The sequence below is a fragment of the Lytechinus variegatus genome, chromosome 5 (genome assembly GCF_018143015.1).
Source record: "Lytechinus variegatus isolate NC3 chromosome 5, Lvar_3.0, whole genome shotgun sequence".
In the NCBI taxonomy this organism is placed as follows: domain Eukaryota; kingdom Metazoa; phylum Echinodermata; class Echinoidea; order Temnopleuroida; family Toxopneustidae; genus Lytechinus; species Lytechinus variegatus.
In genome coordinates, this window is record NC_054744.1 from 13,646,217 (window position 1) to 13,666,630 (window position 20,414).

At 37.4% G+C, this 20,414-nt stretch overlaps 1 protein-coding gene across 3 annotated transcripts in view; it reads left to right on the plus strand.

The window, feature by feature from the left end:
- The window catches only part of LOC121415420 (zinc finger protein 608-like), a 31,629-nt gene extending 11,464 nt beyond the window's left edge, over positions 1–20,165 (plus strand). For all 3 annotated transcript variants that reach the window (XM_041608622.1, XM_041608623.1, XM_041608624.1), the window contains 5 exons: positions 11,534–11,663; positions 12,560–12,647; positions 13,177–16,985; positions 17,449–17,524; positions 18,520–20,165. In XM_041608622.1, the coding sequence (XP_041464556.1) occupies positions 11,534–11,663; positions 12,560–12,647; positions 13,177–16,985; positions 17,449–17,524; positions 18,520–18,535 (4,119 nt within the window). In that variant the 3' untranslated portion in view covers positions 18,536–20,165. The remainder of the gene's footprint in view (positions 1–11,533; positions 11,664–12,559; positions 12,648–13,176; positions 16,986–17,448; positions 17,525–18,519) is intronic.
- The last annotated feature ends 249 nt before the right edge of the window (positions 20,166–20,414 follow it).

The window sequence follows — 20,414 nt, forward strand, 5'->3', positions numbered from 1 at the left end:
TCATTTACATCCATGACTTTATAGGGGCTGTGATAATACACCTGTGTTTTTTAAATGAAAAAAAAAAGGTAAGGAAAAAAAATAACTTGTTTGTTTGTCTTCTGCGTTTCTTGTTCATGAGGGGGTTGTGAGAGGGTGTCCTTGGAATGTAATGGACTTGCTTCCCTGTTCTGTATATCGTTGATAATTCATGTGCTTGAAAGTTATTGAATTGTCCCTAATTATGTGCAACCTCAGTTTTTTGTGTTATTGTTTTGAATTTCCCCTCAGGTATTTCTTACCAATTCTATTATTTGTTCTTCTCTTCATGGAATAAGAGTTTGTATATTAAAAAAATGTATAGATTTTTGTTCTCCATAAATGATAAAGAATTCCACAGCCTCAGCCTAAATTAATTTGTAGCTATCCTTCAGAAAAAAATTTTAAGGACCATTGGTTAATAACAATAATAGGCATTTGTATAGCACCATCTATCTAGAAATATTCTATTCGAGGCTCGCTGTTATTATTATTACCCCGCCTTTAGCTCGAGCTGCCTCTCAGCGCTCATGCATTCAAGGAATTAATCCTGCCGAGTACCCATTCACCTCACCTGGGTCGAGTGCAGCACAATATGGATAAATTTCTTGCTGAAGGAAAGTACGCCATGGCTGGGATGCGAACCCACGACCCTCTGTTTCAAAGTCAGAAGACTTATCCACGGGGCCACAACGCTCCAGATTCAGTTCAAATTGTGTTAGAAGAATAGCATTTATGTATAAAATTCAAAAAAATTGTTGCCCTTGCATACATGCAATTTTTTGTCATCATTCCTTCAAATTTTACCGTAGCTCAGCTTCACTTTTGTATTTTACTTGATTTTTTTTCTTCGATAAAATAGCAGGGATTTAGCATGCTTGAGATTTGCATTGTGATTTGCATTCATGCAATTTCTTCTATGGTGATTCTGGCAAAAACATGTTTGAAAAAAATCAAAAGGAAATACTTTTTCTTGTTTTTTATCACAAGTGTTCAAAAGCCTTTTTTGGTCCCCTCTTGACTACAAATATATTCCAAGCTTATTATTTGGCCTCCCAAATCAGATACTTGCCTGCATGTAAATTACATTCGATATGAAAGATTTTCACCTTCATCTGGAAAGGTTTATTTTCAATTTGGTCCAATACCAGTTCGTCCAATTGCCAACTTGTTTACTATCATTTGGTCTACCATCAGTTCGTCCACTATCCACATGGTCTAATTGCTATTTCGTCCACTCACCATTTCGTCTAATAACCAGTTAGTCCAATAGTTATTTGGTCTATATACCGTTTGGTCTTATTAGACTACATGTTAATGGGGCAAAATGATTGAAAATAAAACGAATATTAGACCAACTGGTTATGAGACGAAATGGTCATAGATGAACTGGTGATTAGACAAAGTCATGATTGGACCAAATGATTATTGGACCAAATGGTTGTTAGACGAATATTGATGGCAGAATGGCATGAGACTAAATGAAGGTAGACCATGTCGTGAGTGGATGAGTTGGCAGTGGACGAATTGGCAATTTACCTCTAGAAATACGAATATGTAGGCCTTCATGGATATACTCTGAATTCCCTGCTCCTTGTATCAGTCAGGAGTCTATGCAGGCGTACAGGTATGTTTTTTTTTGTATGAAACTGTTTTACCATGGTTTTACAATGGATGTGGATAAAAACAGGTAAAGTTGTGGTTGGGTAGTGGTTTTGGCATTAGCTGTGGGAATAAATTATTCTTTCATTGTGGTTAACAAGAGAAAAGGCATGGCAAAGCAGACAGCCATTGTTATCAACTAGGATCGTTAATGGATGCTTTCACACGTGTAATATCCATGTTTATTTTCTATGTTTTGTGAACACGGTGATCCGTATGAAATGCAGAAAGCGATTTCAATCTAGATCTGATGTAGCTTTAAATCCAATTTGTTCATGTTTATTCCTGATGTTTAATAATGTTTATATTGTTTGTTTTGTGTGAAATGAGTCTTGGATTGTAGTGTGTGCCTACTACTTCTCTCTACTTAGCTCATCACCATCTGTCCCTGTGGTGTTCACACGGTCTCTCATCTAATGTCTTCATCTCTATCTTATTTACGTTTTATTCACCATGGAGTGAACATAGTTTCAGGGTCCTACATCCTTGCCTTATCATCTGTAGTCTTGCAGTTCTAACCATCGTTCACTGCTACATTCATTATGAAATGTCTTTTTTGTGTGAACATAGTTCTGGGGTAGATTGGTACAAGTAGTTAATGATTCACAAGCCAAAATGCAGGGCACATGGAGTGTGAGAATCGTCTTTTATTGATGTGTCATGACAGACGGAGGGGGAGAGCGTTGATCGCTTGATTCCTCTTCCCCATCATACAACGTGTGGCAAGCAATCCATCTCGGCTTATCAGTAATTCACCAGCGTTCATGTCTTAAGAAGCTGCATGGGCGAGAAAGGAAAGAGAGAGAGAGAGAGCATGACGAAAGGAAAAAGGCGCATGTTTGGCATTTCACTCACTCATGTAAATTACAATGTAAATTGAACATTAAGCCGTGGCTGTATTGGTGTGCATGCCTGAGTACTGTTGCGTGTAGATTATAGCTATATTTATAGGCCTGTAATTCACCAGTAATGAATGTACCATAGATTTGCTGCTCCATGCCTCCATGAGCATAGGAAACAATTAGAATGTAAATTTGTTTGGTAATCTTTGCCACAACCCTTATTTCTCCGGAAAATTTTATTTCAGTTGGGCGGACTAGGCGTGTTTCAATTTTATCACAGTCCATTTTGTATAAGGCTTTTAAGATTTATTCTTCTTAATTTTTAAGAAACTTGCTCTCAATTATGTAAGTTCTGTGTGAATTTTTATTTTGGCAAAGGCCTTTCCCAATCCCATAACCAACATAGATCCTCAACATTCTAGAAAAAATGCTGCTTCTAATTTATGTTGATTGATATAATTGTCAGACTGTTTAGATGAGGAAAGGTTGCTTTTAAAGTTTAAATTACTTTATTAATATTTGTTATAGTGTTTATCATCAAATTTTCATGCCCAAATTTCTTGATTTTTTTTCTCAAAGGAGATGAGAACGATCATGCCATTATTTTGATGGGTGGGTGGCTTATTTGAATAATGTAATTGCTGATCATAAATCCTAGTATGATCCAATTTGATTTTGAGAATTATTTATTGCTAAAAACATTATCAAGGAGATCTTTCAAACCTAGATTTCTTCTAAATTACATACTGATCTCAATTCTCAATGATTAATCTTGGACCTCTCATACAGAAAAGGTTATCAGAATGGTTGCGATTGAAGGGAATTTCCCATTGCTTTTTTATAAGACTTCATTGCCTTCAGACTCTTTTCATTTCCGTTCAGTGTTTTTCTTTGTTCCTCTCAACAGAAAACAGCCTCTGTACTTGTTTTTATTGATTGCCCATGTTTATCAGAAATCACTGATATTTCTCAATCAAGCACTGATCAATATAATCTCCAGCTTCTCATTTGAATTTGATCAAATGTATTGTGTCATGATACACTGCCTTAAAATGTATCTTTTTAAGTGATATCATGTAAAATTGTTTGCAGCAATATCTCGTTAAAAACATTTTATGTTGAATAGCTATCATTTGAATGCTTCCAGAAGTCATATAGTTTTATGCTAATATATGTATCGGGATTGTAAATGTCTGTTGTTGGAGACCTCTACAGTGTGATTGAGCTCCTGGGAGGATGGCTCCCCTTGAAATAATGTCATAGTTTAATATCAAACAAGAGAATGGGTTGGACCTCTCTTGTCCGTCTAGCTATACCATGTCAAGCCTGATTAAGCGCCCATGCAAAGATGTGTTAGGAGCATCGCTTTACAATCAATAGGAGATGAGCGGACCAACAAATAATAGATCAATAAAAGTGATGGCATTGAGCCGTTAACCTGATTGTTAACGACTCCCTATTAAAGGCAAGTCACATCGTTGAGATCATGCCAATTGGCAGTGAACGATTGGATAGAATGATCATGTTTTGGGTTTCGCTCTTTTTTTCTTGCTTTTTATACTTCTCATCTTCTCTCATTCTTTGTATTTATATCCTTGTATTTTTTCCTCATTTCCTTGCTTTGTTCTATTCATCTTATATGTTTTCACTCCCATTTCCTGTATTTTTTGTCTTTCTTCTGTCACGTTTTTCCTTCTTTCTCTTCAACACTATCTCTTCCTTTATTTCTTGTTCTGTAAAAAAAATATTTGAGACTGTGAATCAGCTGGAGTATTGCAACTAAATTAGGGCTTACATGCATGTTTGTAAATCAATTATCTTTTAAAAATGAATTATCGCTTACAGAAATGAACTAGGTCCCTGCAAACTGCTGAAAGATAAATATTCTGTGTACTTACAATCTTTCAGAATAATTAGATCTTTTGAGATGGCTCCTCTAATGATGACTGCAAATGTTCCCAAAGTGATTTTAAACAGCCGTATTTTGAAAGAAGACATTTCTGGTCTGTACGTCTCAGTGATCCTATACTGATCTACCCATACATCAAATTATATTACCTGGGCAGTACAGTGGCAGGAGAGCTGGGTTACACATCCCAAATGCCATTTTGAAAAATCATCAATTCTCTGGAGTGCCATGTACAGCAGTACCCACGGAAAATTTTATGAATGTAGTACTCTAAAATGTATTCTATTGTTAATCTTTTAATTGAAAAGATATCAAAAGACCCCCCCTCTCCTTCTCTTTTAAAAGCTTTTGTTTGAAGCACAATTATAATATTAATTCGAAAGCCTCCTTGTAAAGTCTATAAAGCATAAGTTAGCTGTTTCATAGCTGTTTGTGTAAACCCAGCTACTAAAAAACATCATTAGGCGGTGCTGCACCATCCCGAGTTTGCTCAATCTCGAGATTTTAGCCCGATCGATCCTCTTCGCGATTAATCTCGAGATTCAAGAAACCCCGTCTCCACCATCGCAAGAGCAATTCCTGCTTGAGCGAGGCATCGATGCATTATGGTCTGACGCCATGAATAAAATAATCCCGAGTGCGTCTGCACCTACGAATTAGCGCGATAATTCGTGAAATAGCGCGCTATTTTGCAAATAATCCCATGTTGACTTGGGATTGCAATCTCGAGATTAACCCTACGAACTAGCGCGATAATTGCATCTCCATTGCAAATAATCTCGAGATTGTCCAGATCGGGATAATTTGCCGGATCAGAAAAAGCGCGCTAATTTGAAATCTTGGGATGGTGCAGACGGCCCTTATGATCCTGTTTTTCTCCCCTGCCAGGTAATAGTCTGATAAAAATCACAGTCACTGCAATGAACAGGAATTGAGATGAGTTCTTGTCCGCCTTTTTCAATCTCACTTCCGATCTTTTCCGCCTCTCTCTCTCTGGATCAATAGGATCATGTTTAATATTTAGGTCAACTGCCTAATGTTGCCTTTCAGTTTTATAACAAACATTTTTATGTCATAATGATTTGCAAGTGCTAACGTAGAATTAGATGTGATGGTAGTTGCTTATCACGCATTAGTCTTCCTTACAAACATGTTTGGGTAGAATGGAGTCAATACTCCGAATGTAAAGCTATAGAATTCTATTCATTGTTGAGGTTTTACAGGTTCTTTTCAATTTTCATAATTAGAAAATGCACACTATGTAATCAAGGTGTGATATGAATTTTTACTGTTTACTTTGATTGAATAGATGTTTCAGTACAAAGTAAAAACTCATGATTATTTAATTTCCTGAAGAAGAAGAAAAAAGAGAAACGCATTGCATCATCAGAGTATTCACCCCAAACTATAAGTAGATGTTAATGCCAGGCATTCATAGGCGAAACCACATTGGTCATTCAAATGTTAGTGACCTGCTGGTTTGCCCATGATGTAGCGTGGAAATCAATATGTAGGACTGTGTGAAATTGAATGAAATTGCGGATACTGTAAAGTGTTAAGTTTCCTTTGAATAAATGATCTATCTTACAACTTTACTTCTCTCCTAATGGCAGGCTTTTTTTTATAGCTCTCAATCCCCCTGAATCTCATTACACAAACACATGTACCCCATCTCTGCAAATGATTGCAATAACGTTTGGTATTCATTTGCAAGTTTTTTTAACCACAAATTTGTAGGTAAACACTTTTTCATGTAATCTAAAAAATTACTTCAACAGTGCAAAGTGGTATAAAGATCAATACAGACTTGAATGTCACTGGATCAATATTACCAAGTACATTTTATTATAACATTTATTTTTCTATATACGGTACACTGTAGGAGAATCAAGGATATGAAGAAAAAAAAATAGGTGCGAAAGGAAAGCAATACAGAACGTGTTTGTCAGGCTGTAAGCATAACTCAAATGATACTTAATCACAAAAGCATCGGTATTCTGTCTATTTTCTTTCATTAATGTTGAGTTGCTTATTTGTCACCTTGGCTCATTTGGATAAAATGGAATGATACAGAATCTGTTTATTGAACCGCAGACACGTTGGCATTAGCACAACGCGACTTGCTCTCTGGATTGTCAGGGGCAATTTACTCTTTTATTATTGTGCACAGGAAATGGAGGTTATTGTGCTCACTGCTTCCATCAAGCGGAGAACTACTAGACGTCAAACCCATACCCATTTATTTTTCCAGCGCTGCAATTCCAACAACATGCCTTTCGATTCTCACTATTACAGGACTGTAATAGAATGTACTCTGCTGTATCGTTTGCGTGAAGGTCTTTGTGAGTTGGAAGTTATTGATTTAATTGGCCTGTGTTTGTCACATCGTTTTGAGAATGGAAATGAAATTTTTCTCTGGGCGCCTTGCTTGGGATCATGGACCTATTCCAATTATTGTTATAGGTCAATGTTGGAATAGAGTTAATGGATGGTGTCTGTGATGATAGACAAAGTGAGAAAAAATGCTGATGATTGAACTTTGTATTATCCTGGCTCTTGATAATTTATCTTTCATTCCTGATAGTATTGCATTGTGCTTGGTGTGAATGGAACTCGTTCTTCGGGTATTTTGGTAATGTGAAATGGGAGCATTAATTGGGGCACTTGATTAATTGGTATGTTCTCTGTAGTTAATTTGATGTAACCTTGAAAGTGTTGACTTTTGCATTACATTTATCATCTCCTTGGGCACTATTCAATGACACTGCAATCAATTGCATATTATCACTAATTATAGACCAACTGCAATCAATTCCTTTTTTCTTATTTTAAGAAAATTTGCCCGTTCTCAGATTAATGAAATTTTTTTACCTGGCCTTACTTAAAATCAATTAAAAAAAAATTTATATGCAAAATCTTCTGAAAGCAATTTTAGTAATCTCTTAATTTGATCAAAGAAAAAAATATGTTGGCCTTATGCAATATTGATTTGCTTGGAGGGTAGAAATTCCTGCGTTTTTCAAAACAATACAGTTAATTTACATTTTTTAATTTCAGGAGGAAGAAATAATTGCCAGTCTTGTTATTTTACTGTATTGATTTGTTTTCCTTTCTTTGCCTGTGGTTAAATTGTTTTGTCAGATTTGTCGGTGTAAGGAAATCGTGTCAAGCTGGGCGTAAACTCCTCTGGATGTCTGTAAAATTTGATTGTGATGACACTGAAGTGATAGTATGCATTATTCATGATTATGTTTCTCTGTGAATTCCCTTGGTCGTTTGATGAAAACTGCGATAAGATTAGGTTTCTGGATCCAAAGAATGGCGTGGGAAGGGAAAGATAATGAGAGATCTTCTGTACATGTCATCATTTTCTTGAACTTGATATCTTAAGTCTACAGATAAAAGGCTGTTTGTTATTTTTTAATAATGACTTATTTTTTCCATTTAAAAGAATAGAATGATAGTGATTTGTTGTATTTATATTCCCATGAACAGGTAATTTAAATGTTTTTTTTTTTTTCAGAATATCCATAAATCCCTTTTTCCAAGCTACGCTTTGCTAAGTTCAAACCTTTCTTATCTCGGAAAAAAGCACCTAAATTTTTTTTAATACACATCTACACAGGCCTTCACGATATGAGCATTTCTAAATCAATATATGGGTTTGTTTTATATGAAGATAGCAAATCCGCAAAAGTAAACTATTAGTTTCATAATACAAAGAATTTAGAGTATGAACTTCAGAGGTGGATCTGCAATTTGGCAAAAGAGAGCCGATGTCAACTGACCTCGTTAAGTTTGTAATCTGATCTGATTTATCCTCTATTACAGTTGATCTTGATTGGTGTAGTAATTCTATAGGCCTCAGCAATATGTAGGAGTCGGTTGCATACAAAGCAGTCAGAGCTCCACATCCTGACATATATATTGCATGTTCTAAATATAGGATCACAGAATGCCTATGAGGAGGCATTGGTACTCCAATACAATGAAACTTATACTGAAGAACAGAATTGCTTTTATTGTAAATTGAGATTGAATCAACTTACCAGTCATTCTTACATTATTAAAATCTAATGTTTTAATATTATATTTCTACAACATATTTCTTTCAGCTTGTTATTACTGTTATTCACAATCCCCCCCCCCCCACACACACACACAAACAGATATTTGTTTGGATGATAAGATAGTCTTTGTTTTATTTAATGATAACTGTATTCATGTTTTGGTCTTTTTGTTTTTTAACAGTTTTAGACCTTCATTCAATAGGAAATAAAGATAGAGGCCCTATCTATAAAACCCACTGTTGAAAGCTATGGAATTTACCTGACTTGAATTATGTATCTTCGATGACAAAATAGAATGAGTTGTCATAAAACCAAATGTAGCCAATATAATCAAATATTCCAGCTCTCTTTTACCGCGAACTGAAGAGAGTGGTGGCTGTCGCCATCTCATCTGTCATAACAAGTTGGAGAGACAGACAGTTAGGGGGGGAGGAAAGGGCAACAATACAATGACACTTGTGTTACCAACTCGGCGTAGTTTGGCTCCGAGCCTTCCATAACACATGTCAAAACCTGTATGCTGTTTATGGCATTAAATTGGCAATGAATGTTCTCTCGGTGACCTCGGATGCCTCTTCCATGGAGCTGGGAATGAAGATTGTTTCCAACATGAGCTGTTTCTGTAGACTTGTATTTCCTTTTTTTGTCACAGGGATGTAGGAGTTTCATTTGTCTGGATTCATTTGCTCGTGATTAGATCTCTGTTAGTATTTGATTAGCCAGTCATTGGGGCATTTTACATGATACGGCTGCAGTTGAATGAGTAATGGGCCCTGATAGGAAGGTATGAGAATGAAAATGATGGACTTCGTGTATGTTTTCATAGAATACTTGTGGTTCCAGGGGCCCGTTGCAGAAAGAGTTGCAATCAAACGCAACTCTAAAAATCATGCGCAACTTGATTTTCAACCAATCAACAGCGCGCATTTTTGACTTGCGATTGATTTTTTGACTTGCGTTTAAACGCAACTCTTTCTGCAACGGGCCCCAGGACTGAAGGAGTCTCTGTATTAAAGGGAATAAAGAGTTGGCCCCTTTATAAACATCAATACAACGAAACAATTTATAGGCTAAGTATAAGTGAATTCAAATTCAGAGTGATCTTAATTCTCATAGTTGTGCTTTACCTCCCTAAAACCCCCTGAGATTTGGGACCTGAAATTCATGAATTCAAGCATGATGCCTTAGTATAAATTCTCTTTTTCTAAGAATTTAAACATCTTAAAAATTCAATCACAAAAAGTGCAGTTGGAATCAGATGTTATTTTGTAAGTTGTATTCAAACCTCTTCAATTATAATTTGTTTATACCTGTACATATTTTATGAACTTGAAATGGCTTGGTTTTCTAATTCTTGTGGTTTGGGAAGGTTTTGATTTGTGTAGAGGTCGAGTGTGGACCCACCTCCTGATAATCAGACATTCCTGACTTGACTTCTACTGTGACCTTTTTTCAATCCTTGAGTAAATAAACAGCCCTTCAGATAACAGCAGCAGAAGGGCTTCCATCCAGTCCAATATTCAGACTCTACCTCGGCGTGTTTATGCTTTCATTTTTCAGGCCAGAATCAGTGTTTCCAAACGTGAATAGTCCAAAACATGGTTGCGTCCATGCTTACTTTCATTTAAATGCTGATTTTAAACGCCGATCGTAAACTCACAAAAGTGCGTTTGTAAACATTGTTTGACCAGAATCAGGCTTTCCCATATCCACAGGTTTTTAAAACAAATCAATGCATATATCTAATTCTCCACATATACCCATGTTATTTCACACATGGTTCATGTTTACCTATAGGCTATAGGCCGACATTTACCCCTCCACAAATTATAAATCCTGTAAAGCCTAAAACATGCCTCTTTTTATCACAAGAATTTTAGTTCACATTGAACTGAAAAGGGAACAATATGCAAATCTAGCAAAACAATGCAAAAAAACAACCCACAAATGAACACGGATCCTAGAGTGCTTTTGAATTTATCAGAAATTCAGAGGCAAATCAGGCGATACTTACAAAATCTATTCACATAATCAGCATTCACTCCGAGACACCACATACGAAGAGTGAATCAATTATAACTGCAAATTGAACAATCAATTATGCAGCGCCTGCCTTATTTGTAGTCGCTGGGGGTGGTTGTTTGCAGTGCAGAATCGTGTGCAATTTATCAATAATTTGTTGATGTGTTTACATTTTCAGAGTTGATTGAGAAATGGCATTGCCCTATTAATGGAATGGATAGTCTGGATGTCAGACAGCTAAAAGGCTTTTATCATTAGAAATTAATGTGTCGTTTTCTTTTCTCTCTTATTTCTAAATTGAATGATGTCCAATAAAGTGCTGTTTTATTAATATATTTCTTTGATTGAAATGATTATAAAGGAAAATGTCGTAGCAACTATCTGTTTATAATCTTTAGGAATCCATTTTTGTCTCCTTTGGATGTGATCTTCACCACAAGACCATCTTTTTTTAATTTTTTTTTTATATCATTATTTTATTGAAGATGCATCAAAGAGCTCATATTCATTCAAAATTCAAATTGAATTATCTTTTTTTTATTATTACTTTAAAAAGATGCCCTTGTACCTCAGTCACATTTGCTCTCCGGTGGCCGTTTAGCTAGTCGAAAACAGCCGTTTTAACATTTTTGTACCAGCTTCATGTAGGTGGTTATAGTAATGAGGAATTGGAGGTGGCCTTACAGTCTGAAGATAATGTTTTTATCGTAAGCAATCCCCGCTTTTAATTCATGACCGTCTACATATTTGTTTGATGATAATCCCTGTGGCGTTCTTTATACATTTTAATTGTGCCCTTGGGTCCCCGTACACTGTTTGTCTTTTGTGGGGGGCCTAACTTCAAACTATCATTATGCATATACAGTGAATGACTGAATATCTATGTCAATCATCTTTCATCACACACGATGAAAATTGCCTTCTTTTTTCCCCCCTCCTACGATCCCACTCCACTTATTATTGATTTTGGTTAATTAACAAATCAATTGTCCATTTCATTCTGCTCACAGCCTTTACGTCATTCAGTAGCAGTGGATACAATGGACATTGGTGTAGCGACGGAGCCTGAATCCATCGGACCATGTGAACCTGGTACCTCCGTCAACTTAGAGGGCATAGTTTGGCATGAGACAGACCAAGGTGAGATTTTGTTGACTTCAGAGCTTTCATGTTTGATTCAATTCAAATCAACATTTTTTGTAAGAGTTTGTGATTTCTTTTAAAGTTTAGTTTAGGGCATTGATTTTATGTTCCCTGTGATTGATGCATAATTCATATTGTTTTTATTCTTTAACTGTGTGTTTTTATGATTTGTAACTCCCAGTACATTGATTTTTTTGCTAATTTCTGTATTCAGTTAATTTTGGATGTATGCAAAATTAAACTGGAATAATTATCAAAGTGATAATAAAGGGGTACTCCAGGATGACATGATATAATTTGAACAAATAAGATCAAATCAGAAAGTTCTGTAAATTTCATCAAATGGGACAAAGAATAACAAATTTGTGACATTTAAGTTTTGCCTTACTATGGTAGAGCAGTTTTATGCATGTCTTCATGAATTATGCAGTGAGCAAGCTGATGATGTCATATCCTCACTTTGTATTTTGTGTTCTGTTATATCAAATTAAACTTATTCAAATTTGGTTCTGCAAGAATGAAAAAAAATTTATGATTTAATGTATAAGAAAATTACTGCTGCTTCAACATACGATTCTGCAAGGGAGACATATCATACACACATGTATGATAGATGATTATAATTTCATGTAATGACATAACAAAAAATGGAGAGTAGGGACATGACATCATCAGCATACCTATTGCCTACTCAAGATGGCATGCATACAATTGTTATTGCAAAATATTGCTTAACTTTAACATTTTTCTTTTCTATTTTAATTTTTTCTCTGATAATTTTTTTTTATATTGATAAGAAGGAATGAAAGGTTTGACAATTTTAACTTTTTTTAGTATCGCATTCCTGATTGGTAAACAATCTAACTTTGTTTGGTTGTTGATTTATTTTGCAGGTGTGCTTGTTGTGAATGTTACGTGGAGAAACAAGACGTATGTTGGGACTTTGATGGACTGTACACGACATGATTGGGCAGCACCAAGGTATGTACTAAACATTCTTCATCATACCCTAATATCATGAAGATGTAAAAAGAAAAATAGAAAATCAGTCATACATAAATTCATCCTTATTTAAAATTATGCAAATGATGTTAGGTGAAACTATTTGATTATTTTTAGTGAAATTATGAAATGAGACAAATACAATTATATATGTGATTATTTTAGTATATGGATTAAGTAAGCAAGTCTAATTATTAATATTGAAATAGATTTATCATTCAATGCACATATAATCCTAATTTCTGCTGAATTCTTTGATACAGCCTTATTTCAAATAATTGTAGATGGTATGCAAAAGTTTTGGACAAAGTAAAAGACAAAGAAAATCTAATATCTGATTGAATTTTTGTTTACAGGGATGTTTTAAACTAGGTTACGATTTATTAAAATTGAAATTGATTCAGTGCTTAGATAATTTATCACTTTTTTATTTTATTCTTCATGAAATTGATTCAGTGCTTAGATAATTTATTACTTTTTATTTTATTCTTTTTTTCATTATTGTCAGATTCTGTGATTCTCCAACAAGTGACATGGAGAGCAGAGGCAAGGGTAGTGGACGTCCCAAGCGAGGAAGGAACAACAACAGTTCCAGCAATGACCTCAGCAACTACACAGAAACTAGGTCCTCGATCCACAGCAAGCTACGCAACTCAACTAAAGGACGACGCGGCAGTAACGCTTCCAACGGCACACGCACCCCTCCTTGCACCTTAGATAAGAACACCAGCAAGAGAAAGACCAAAGAACCAGATGTCGAGGAACCCGCGCCGACCAATAAACGCCAGAAGACAGGTGTCCGACCAAACTCGTCTGCCAGCGAGGATCGGCATACTCCAGTACTTATTGAATGCCCACAGCCGAACTGTAATAAAAAGTACAAGCACAAAAACGGCCTCCATTACCATCTCTCCCATGCTCATCACAATAACTTAGACAAGGATGGTAACTGGAGAGAAAGGACAGACTATGACGATGACAGCAAGTCAAATGCTTCTGATGATGTGGGTGTGCCTCCTGTTCAGACAAAAGATAAAAAGAAAGACTTGAAAGACAAGAAAGAATCTTCTAAGGAGGAAGAGGAAGAGGAAAGGATGGAGGTTGACAAGGGTGATGTCAAAGCGAGCGTTACCCCAGAGGAGGAGAATGCACCAAGTTTGCAACAGGGCGGTTCTCCAGAGGGAAACGTTGACAGCAGTAGTGAGACTACAGGTCAGAAGAAAAGTGAATCATCAAAGAGCAAAGATGGTACAAAGAGTCCAAAGACACACAAAACACATGTGGACAAGTTTACAGCGGGAATGAAATGTTTGGGTATCCCAAAACCCAAAGAGGCTAAGTCTAGCCCTTCCAAAGCACCAAAGAACGATGCTAGCGGAGAAAGAACAAGTAAGGGTGCCAAGAAACCTCCTGCAACCAGCTCAGATAAAGATTTGTCAATATTTGACTTCAATTCTGCTCCTGATGAGCAAATGACAGCCAATGCCACGCCTGGAAGCACACCTGAAAAACATGTCAGTGTTAGTGTTATACGACCCAACCCAGAGCCTACGACTGTCAAGTCAGAACCTGTTAGTCCCAATACTATTGCCAAAGCAGCAGCTGCAGCAGCAGAACATGCCAAAGGACCAAAACAACATTCAAATACAACTAGCGACAATGGGCCCGAGGATAAGACCTCAAAAAAGACTGATAAAGACAAAGTTAAAGCTGATAAGCATAAGAAAGCGAAGCATGAGAAGGTGATGGTGAAGGCAGGAAAGACAATACGTCCAATAGCTCCAGCTCCATCACTGGCCTCTACTTCTATTCCACCCACGACTCAAGCTCCACCTCCACAACTCATAGCCATACCAACTGCTCTTGTTCAAAACCCTGTGACTGTTTCATGTGTACCCACTGCAAATACTATCCAAACAAAACCACAAGCATCACTTGTTAGTCCCGCCTTGAAACCCATACAGCCTAAGCCAGCTACTATGAGTTCAGTACCATCAAATGATGCCAGTGGTAACATTTTAGCAATGAAGGACAAAGATAAGAAATCCAAACAAAAGAAAAAGGTAAAAGGTGATAAGGAGAGGGAAAGGGACAAGTTGCCAGGGTCTCCAGTGGACAGTTTGAAAGTTGCAAAGGAGCAGCTAGGTGAGCAGAGGATTAAGAACAATCCATTGTTACCTGCTGTGCCAGAAACAAACATTCTAAAGCAAGCCTTGACTGCATCTGGTATAGTTGAACCTGACAACAGTGATAAGAACAAATCAATTGCTCCTGATGTGTGGAAACGTGATGGTAGTAAAAGTGATGGACCTATAGACAGAGTTACAAAAGTACTCCCATCGCCACAGGATAAACCTGCCAGTACTGCCCCTGTGAGCAATGTGGCCATGCCTCAGATCCCAAAGTTGATACCTACGAGCAGTGTGACTGTACCAACTAGTAGGCCCATGAAACAACTTCCTCTGTCCTCCCAACACCCACAGCATTTAATGCAACCAAGTCATCTTCAAAACCCATCTCAACTTCAGCAACCCCATCCTCACCAACCCTCTATGTCCTTGGCTTCAGGGATGAAGCTGTCAAAGCCAGAAACCACTGGCCAAGATAGGGCTTCCTCAAACCTTTCTGTGCATACATCACTGGCCAAAGATGGGCCTAGGAACACTCAATTGTTGTCCCCTCCTAGCGGGAATAGGACTGGAAACATAAGTCCTGCTTATTCAGACATTTCAGAAGATGGTGTAGATGACCAAAATAAACAGGCAAAACCCTCAGAGACTTTTTCCTTTGAAAGGCCAGACCATCTGAAGCCTCACTCAGAATCCTCACAGAGAATAAATGAAAGCAGTTTGGGAGGGGAACGTATGCCAATGTTTCATAGTAATGACAGAACATCTGCAGATAGTGTAGGAAGTGCAAGCATTACACAAGGAAAGCCAACTCATGAGAGAGACGAGGGGAGGAAAGGTGATGCCAAAGACCAAAGTACTCCAAGGTCTTCTGTAAACACTTCCCTTCCACCTCCAGTACCTCACATATATTCAGGTGGTCATTACCCTTATCTTCATGGCTATGTTAACATGGACCCTTCCTATCACATGCGCTTGATGGCTAGTGATCCACAGTACAGACAACAGCAGGAGAGAATTATGGAAGACCACAGAAAGAGAGCTGAAAAGCATAGAGGTCAGGAGGGTTCAGAAAAACCTGGTGAAAATAAGGCTGAAAATTATGAAAAGAGGAGACCCATCATTAACATTCAAACAGAACCTATTACACCACCTCAGGCCCCAAGACATCCAGACAGTAAATCAAGAGACAAAGAACTTATAACAAAGTCAAGACATATAGAGTTTTCAAAGAAAGATGTAAGTTCACCTAGCACTGCAAGGACTCCTGAAAGTGACAAACAAAACAGTGCTATGTTGCATGAAAAGAGACACAGGGAAGAAATGAGGCAGTATTATTTGTATCAGCAGAAGTTAATGGAACAGCCGCAGCACAGGCAGGCTGATGAGCCTAGGAAAACTGTAGAACAGGAGATGCGAAAAAAGGAAGGACATGAGTTGTCAAAAAAGGACTTGCGTACCCCTGAGCCAGGGGAGAAGAGTAGAACCCCGACCCCTACTCATAGAAATGTGAGTACCCCCACCAAAGAAACATCAGGTCGACTCAGTGCAGACCCGGACAAAAGAGACAGCAAGTCCCCCTCAGGAAAAGGGTCTAAACCTGATGGTAAGAAGCTCATAGATGGGTACCCCTACCTCCAACCCCCTTACCCCTATGGAACTATCCCATATGACCCATCCCATCCAGCCTTCCAATCTATGGTGTATCCATCATTCCTTCATCCAGACCTCCGCTACCCTGCTGCTGGTGCAGGGGTTGGTCCTGCTTGGAAGTCACCCAGTGATAAGGCTGGCTTTGAGCAGGAACCAGAGCGAAGCTCATCCTCTCCGCATAGTCTTTCCTCCAAGGGTGGGAAGTCACCTGACAATCCAGACCTTCCAGCCCGGGCACTGGACGTCCTTCAGCAACATGCCAACCAGTATTTCAGTCCCCCTCAGAAGCACGGCTCCAACTCTCGCCCAAGAACACCCGAGAAAGGACGGACCACCCCGGTGCAGCGGTCCCGATCGACATCCCCAGCAGCCAGGAAGACACCTGAAACATCATCAACGTCGTCATCTGTCTCATCGAGCAGGGAAGATGGGAAGAGAGCAACAGTACATCAACACATGCATACACATCAGCACACTCATGTTGGGGTGCCAGTAGGAGTGACGTATCCAGTACTGCCTTCATATGATCCATATGGTGAGTATATTAAAAGCAAGTTTCTTTCTTTGCTGACAGGTCAACCTATCAAGTACTGATCCAAACTGACTTTTCATAAAACTTGTTATAATAACAAAGTTACAACAGTTGAAAGCTTTTGAAACTGTTCAATCTTATCTGATAGTTAATTTGTTATAGAAAGTATGCATTTGTCTTTATATCAAGTCTTTAAGAAGCAGGGTCCCTGATTGGTATATTAAATTATAGTCACTGTAACTAGATTATGTAGATGCATTTATCCAGATTACTGACTTAATCTCAAGATACTACTCAAAAAATACAATCCGCCTGTATAATGCACAGTACCAACAATTCAGTTTCAAAATTTACCAAAGTTACATAATCATTACGGCACAATGTCCATCAGCTTATTGAATTGAATGAAATATGTTCTCATTGATGTTTCAGGATGACGTAATTTCTCTTTCCATTCTAATTTCAGTTATGGCCAGTCAGCAAGCAGCAGCAGCTGCAGCAGCCAGTGCCAGTGCAGCAGCTGTTAATCAATACTCAAGAAGGTAAGTCTCCAATGTCAGCATCTATGATCATATTGTCGCTCAGGTGTTAAAATCTTGTATCTCAAAATATAGGATGGCTCAGAAAACACTTGATTTTCTTTTTTTTTTAGTTTAAGGCCTGGTCACACCGCAGGAGCGTTGTTGGAGCGGTCATGGAGCGGAGAGAAAAAATCATCACCGCTCACTACCATTCACCATTTTCGATTTCGATTGTTTTTATTTTGTTTTCGATTTTTTCCCCAATTTTGTGAGCGAAATTCGACCCTCTCTCACTTCCGCTCCACGACCGCTCCAACAACGCTCGGGCGGTGTGACCAGGCCTTTAATATCAATAGAATTCCGCTTTTATACATAGAAAGTGTTCTCTACCTGAATTAAGAGACAGTTTTCTGACCATACATGATTGCCTAAAAAAAACACAATGTTTTCTGATCTGTCAGATTTAAACACCCCAGTGGTGATATGATATACTTTTGTTATGATGTGTAGAGACGAGATGTGTAGCTTACAATAGCTTACCTTCATGACAATAGATGAACAACAGGGCCCTGTTGCAGAAAGAGTTGCAATCAAACGCAACTCTAAAAATCATGCGCAACTTGATTTTCAACCAATCAACAGCGCGAATTTTTGACTTGCGATTGATTTTTTGACTTGCGTTTAAACACAACTCCTTCTGCAACGGTCCTGAACATTATTCTCAACCCATATTAGAGATCAGGGGGTGGCTTCATTTAATATTTTGTCAGTTGTATTTAATGACAATAGTTCTAAGGCTACATAAATCTTTGCATCTTACGATTGTAAAGAAATATTTCAGTGAAAATCACTACAAGATGTGTAATAAAACGCTGGGTGTTGTATGACCTTTCTTTTTTGTTATTGTTGAATTAGGCCTATATCTAAAACATTTTTGTGGCCCTACCTTCCTCTTTGTTGTTAGATTATATTGGAATTTCATCTTTGTTTTCTACTTTCTTTTTTCTTTTTGACAGGGAAAAGTCATCATGAGCTGACTAATGTTGATGAAGTGAATGGTTATAGAATTGGTGATCATCAAGGCTCAAATATCATTCCTGGGGACTGCCCTTTTTTTAGCAATGATTGATGAGTACAAACTTTTACCCAGATGGGACTGAACAATGAGAAATAAACTTATGGGACTAAGCACCAAACTCAAACACCACTAACATTCTATATGGAACAAGATAGAGCAGCTGAGAATACCTTTTCATTGTTCCTGTGGCCAAGATGCAGTTCATTGACACCAGAGTAAAGGATGAAATGAAGCACATCTCAAGCAAAGAATGTCATCAGATATCACTTGAAAGGTTATGGTGCATTTCAGTAGCAGCATCTGTAAGAACTTGTAAGAACATCATTGGGGAGCACTTTACAAGAACATCATTGAAGAATTTGTAAGAACATCACTGAAGAATTCATAAGAACATCATTGAACGAATCATCCCAATGCCAATCTGGCTTTTCCTACTAATTGCAATTTGCAACAATTGTGCCATTTGGTCTGTCATTGTTTTTGAGAAATGTATGGAGATGAAAAATGATTGATCATTTGAATGTTATTATGAGTATTAAGATGTTAACAAGATTGGCTCATGTATAGATTGTACACAGGTATACAGATTGTACAAATGTAGAGAAAGGTTGTGATTTGTACAGAGAACGGTCAATGAAGAATTTTGACGGATCATGTTTTAGTGGAGTTTCTTCATGTTTTACACTTGATTTACTGCTCTCTACTGCTATCCTCTATTCTCCGGACTCTGTCTTTTTTCTGTCCGTCTGTCTCTCTTCTCTCTCACTTTCTCAATCCTTGTCCTAATATGCCTTTATGTCTCTTGGGGTTGATCTTTCGGGGGGGGGGGCAATAGTCTTGCAATCACAACAGGCATTCATTACTCACGTATTCTGTTGATTTCGGTTACCCCAATCATGCCATCAGTGTTTCACAGATACTTCATTGAGCTGTGTATAATTTTATTAATGTTTAGTAACGAGCTTTTTTATTCTTATATCATTTTGAGATATCCCTGTTATCTGAGAAATGCACAAAATATTGTTTGGTTGAAACAAAAACAGAAACAAGGAAACTTAGTGAAAATAGTAATGTTCTAGTGTCCTGAGGATATGTTCTTGGAAAAAAACAGTTATACCAATAATTTGTTGGCTAATCTAGGGCCCGTGACACAAAGCTTAACAATCATAGTAGAACTTTTTTTTACGAATGATTACATTGACTACAATGTACAATATATCATGAAAATCAAGCGTACAATTATAATAGCTAACCTTTTGTGTTGCAGGACCCTGTTTTATCAAATGCAATGGTTATCAGTGGTACCACTACCAGGGGTGATTCACTAACAGCTCAAAACAATTGTGAGATAAACTCAATTCTATTAGACGTGATACTTCTGATGCCTCTAATAATTGATTTCAGCTGTTAGGGGATTACACCCAGTTGGATGTATACATCATTGATCATTCCGAATCTTGAATCCTCAGATCTTCATTTACTGTAGCAGTTTCAACCAATTTTTTTATTTTTTTTTATTGTATTGCAGTTACACACAAAAACATTCTAATCGCCTAGGGAATATCAAGGTGTATATGATCTGAAGAAGAATGACTTCCACAGCTTTTCTCTGTAGAGATGAGATGGATTTTGATTGATCACATGGTTTGTGTAGTCTTGTGAATCCTTCTGTATCCAAAATATAGTTGGCATGTGCCTCATCTACTGAAGACAGTGTTTGATTTATACCAATCTTAACAGTGGAAAGCCAACAACTCTATAATTCATCATTTATTATGCATATTTCATAACGTAGTGCTCCTGATAGATGACTTACATTAATCTTATTCTTGA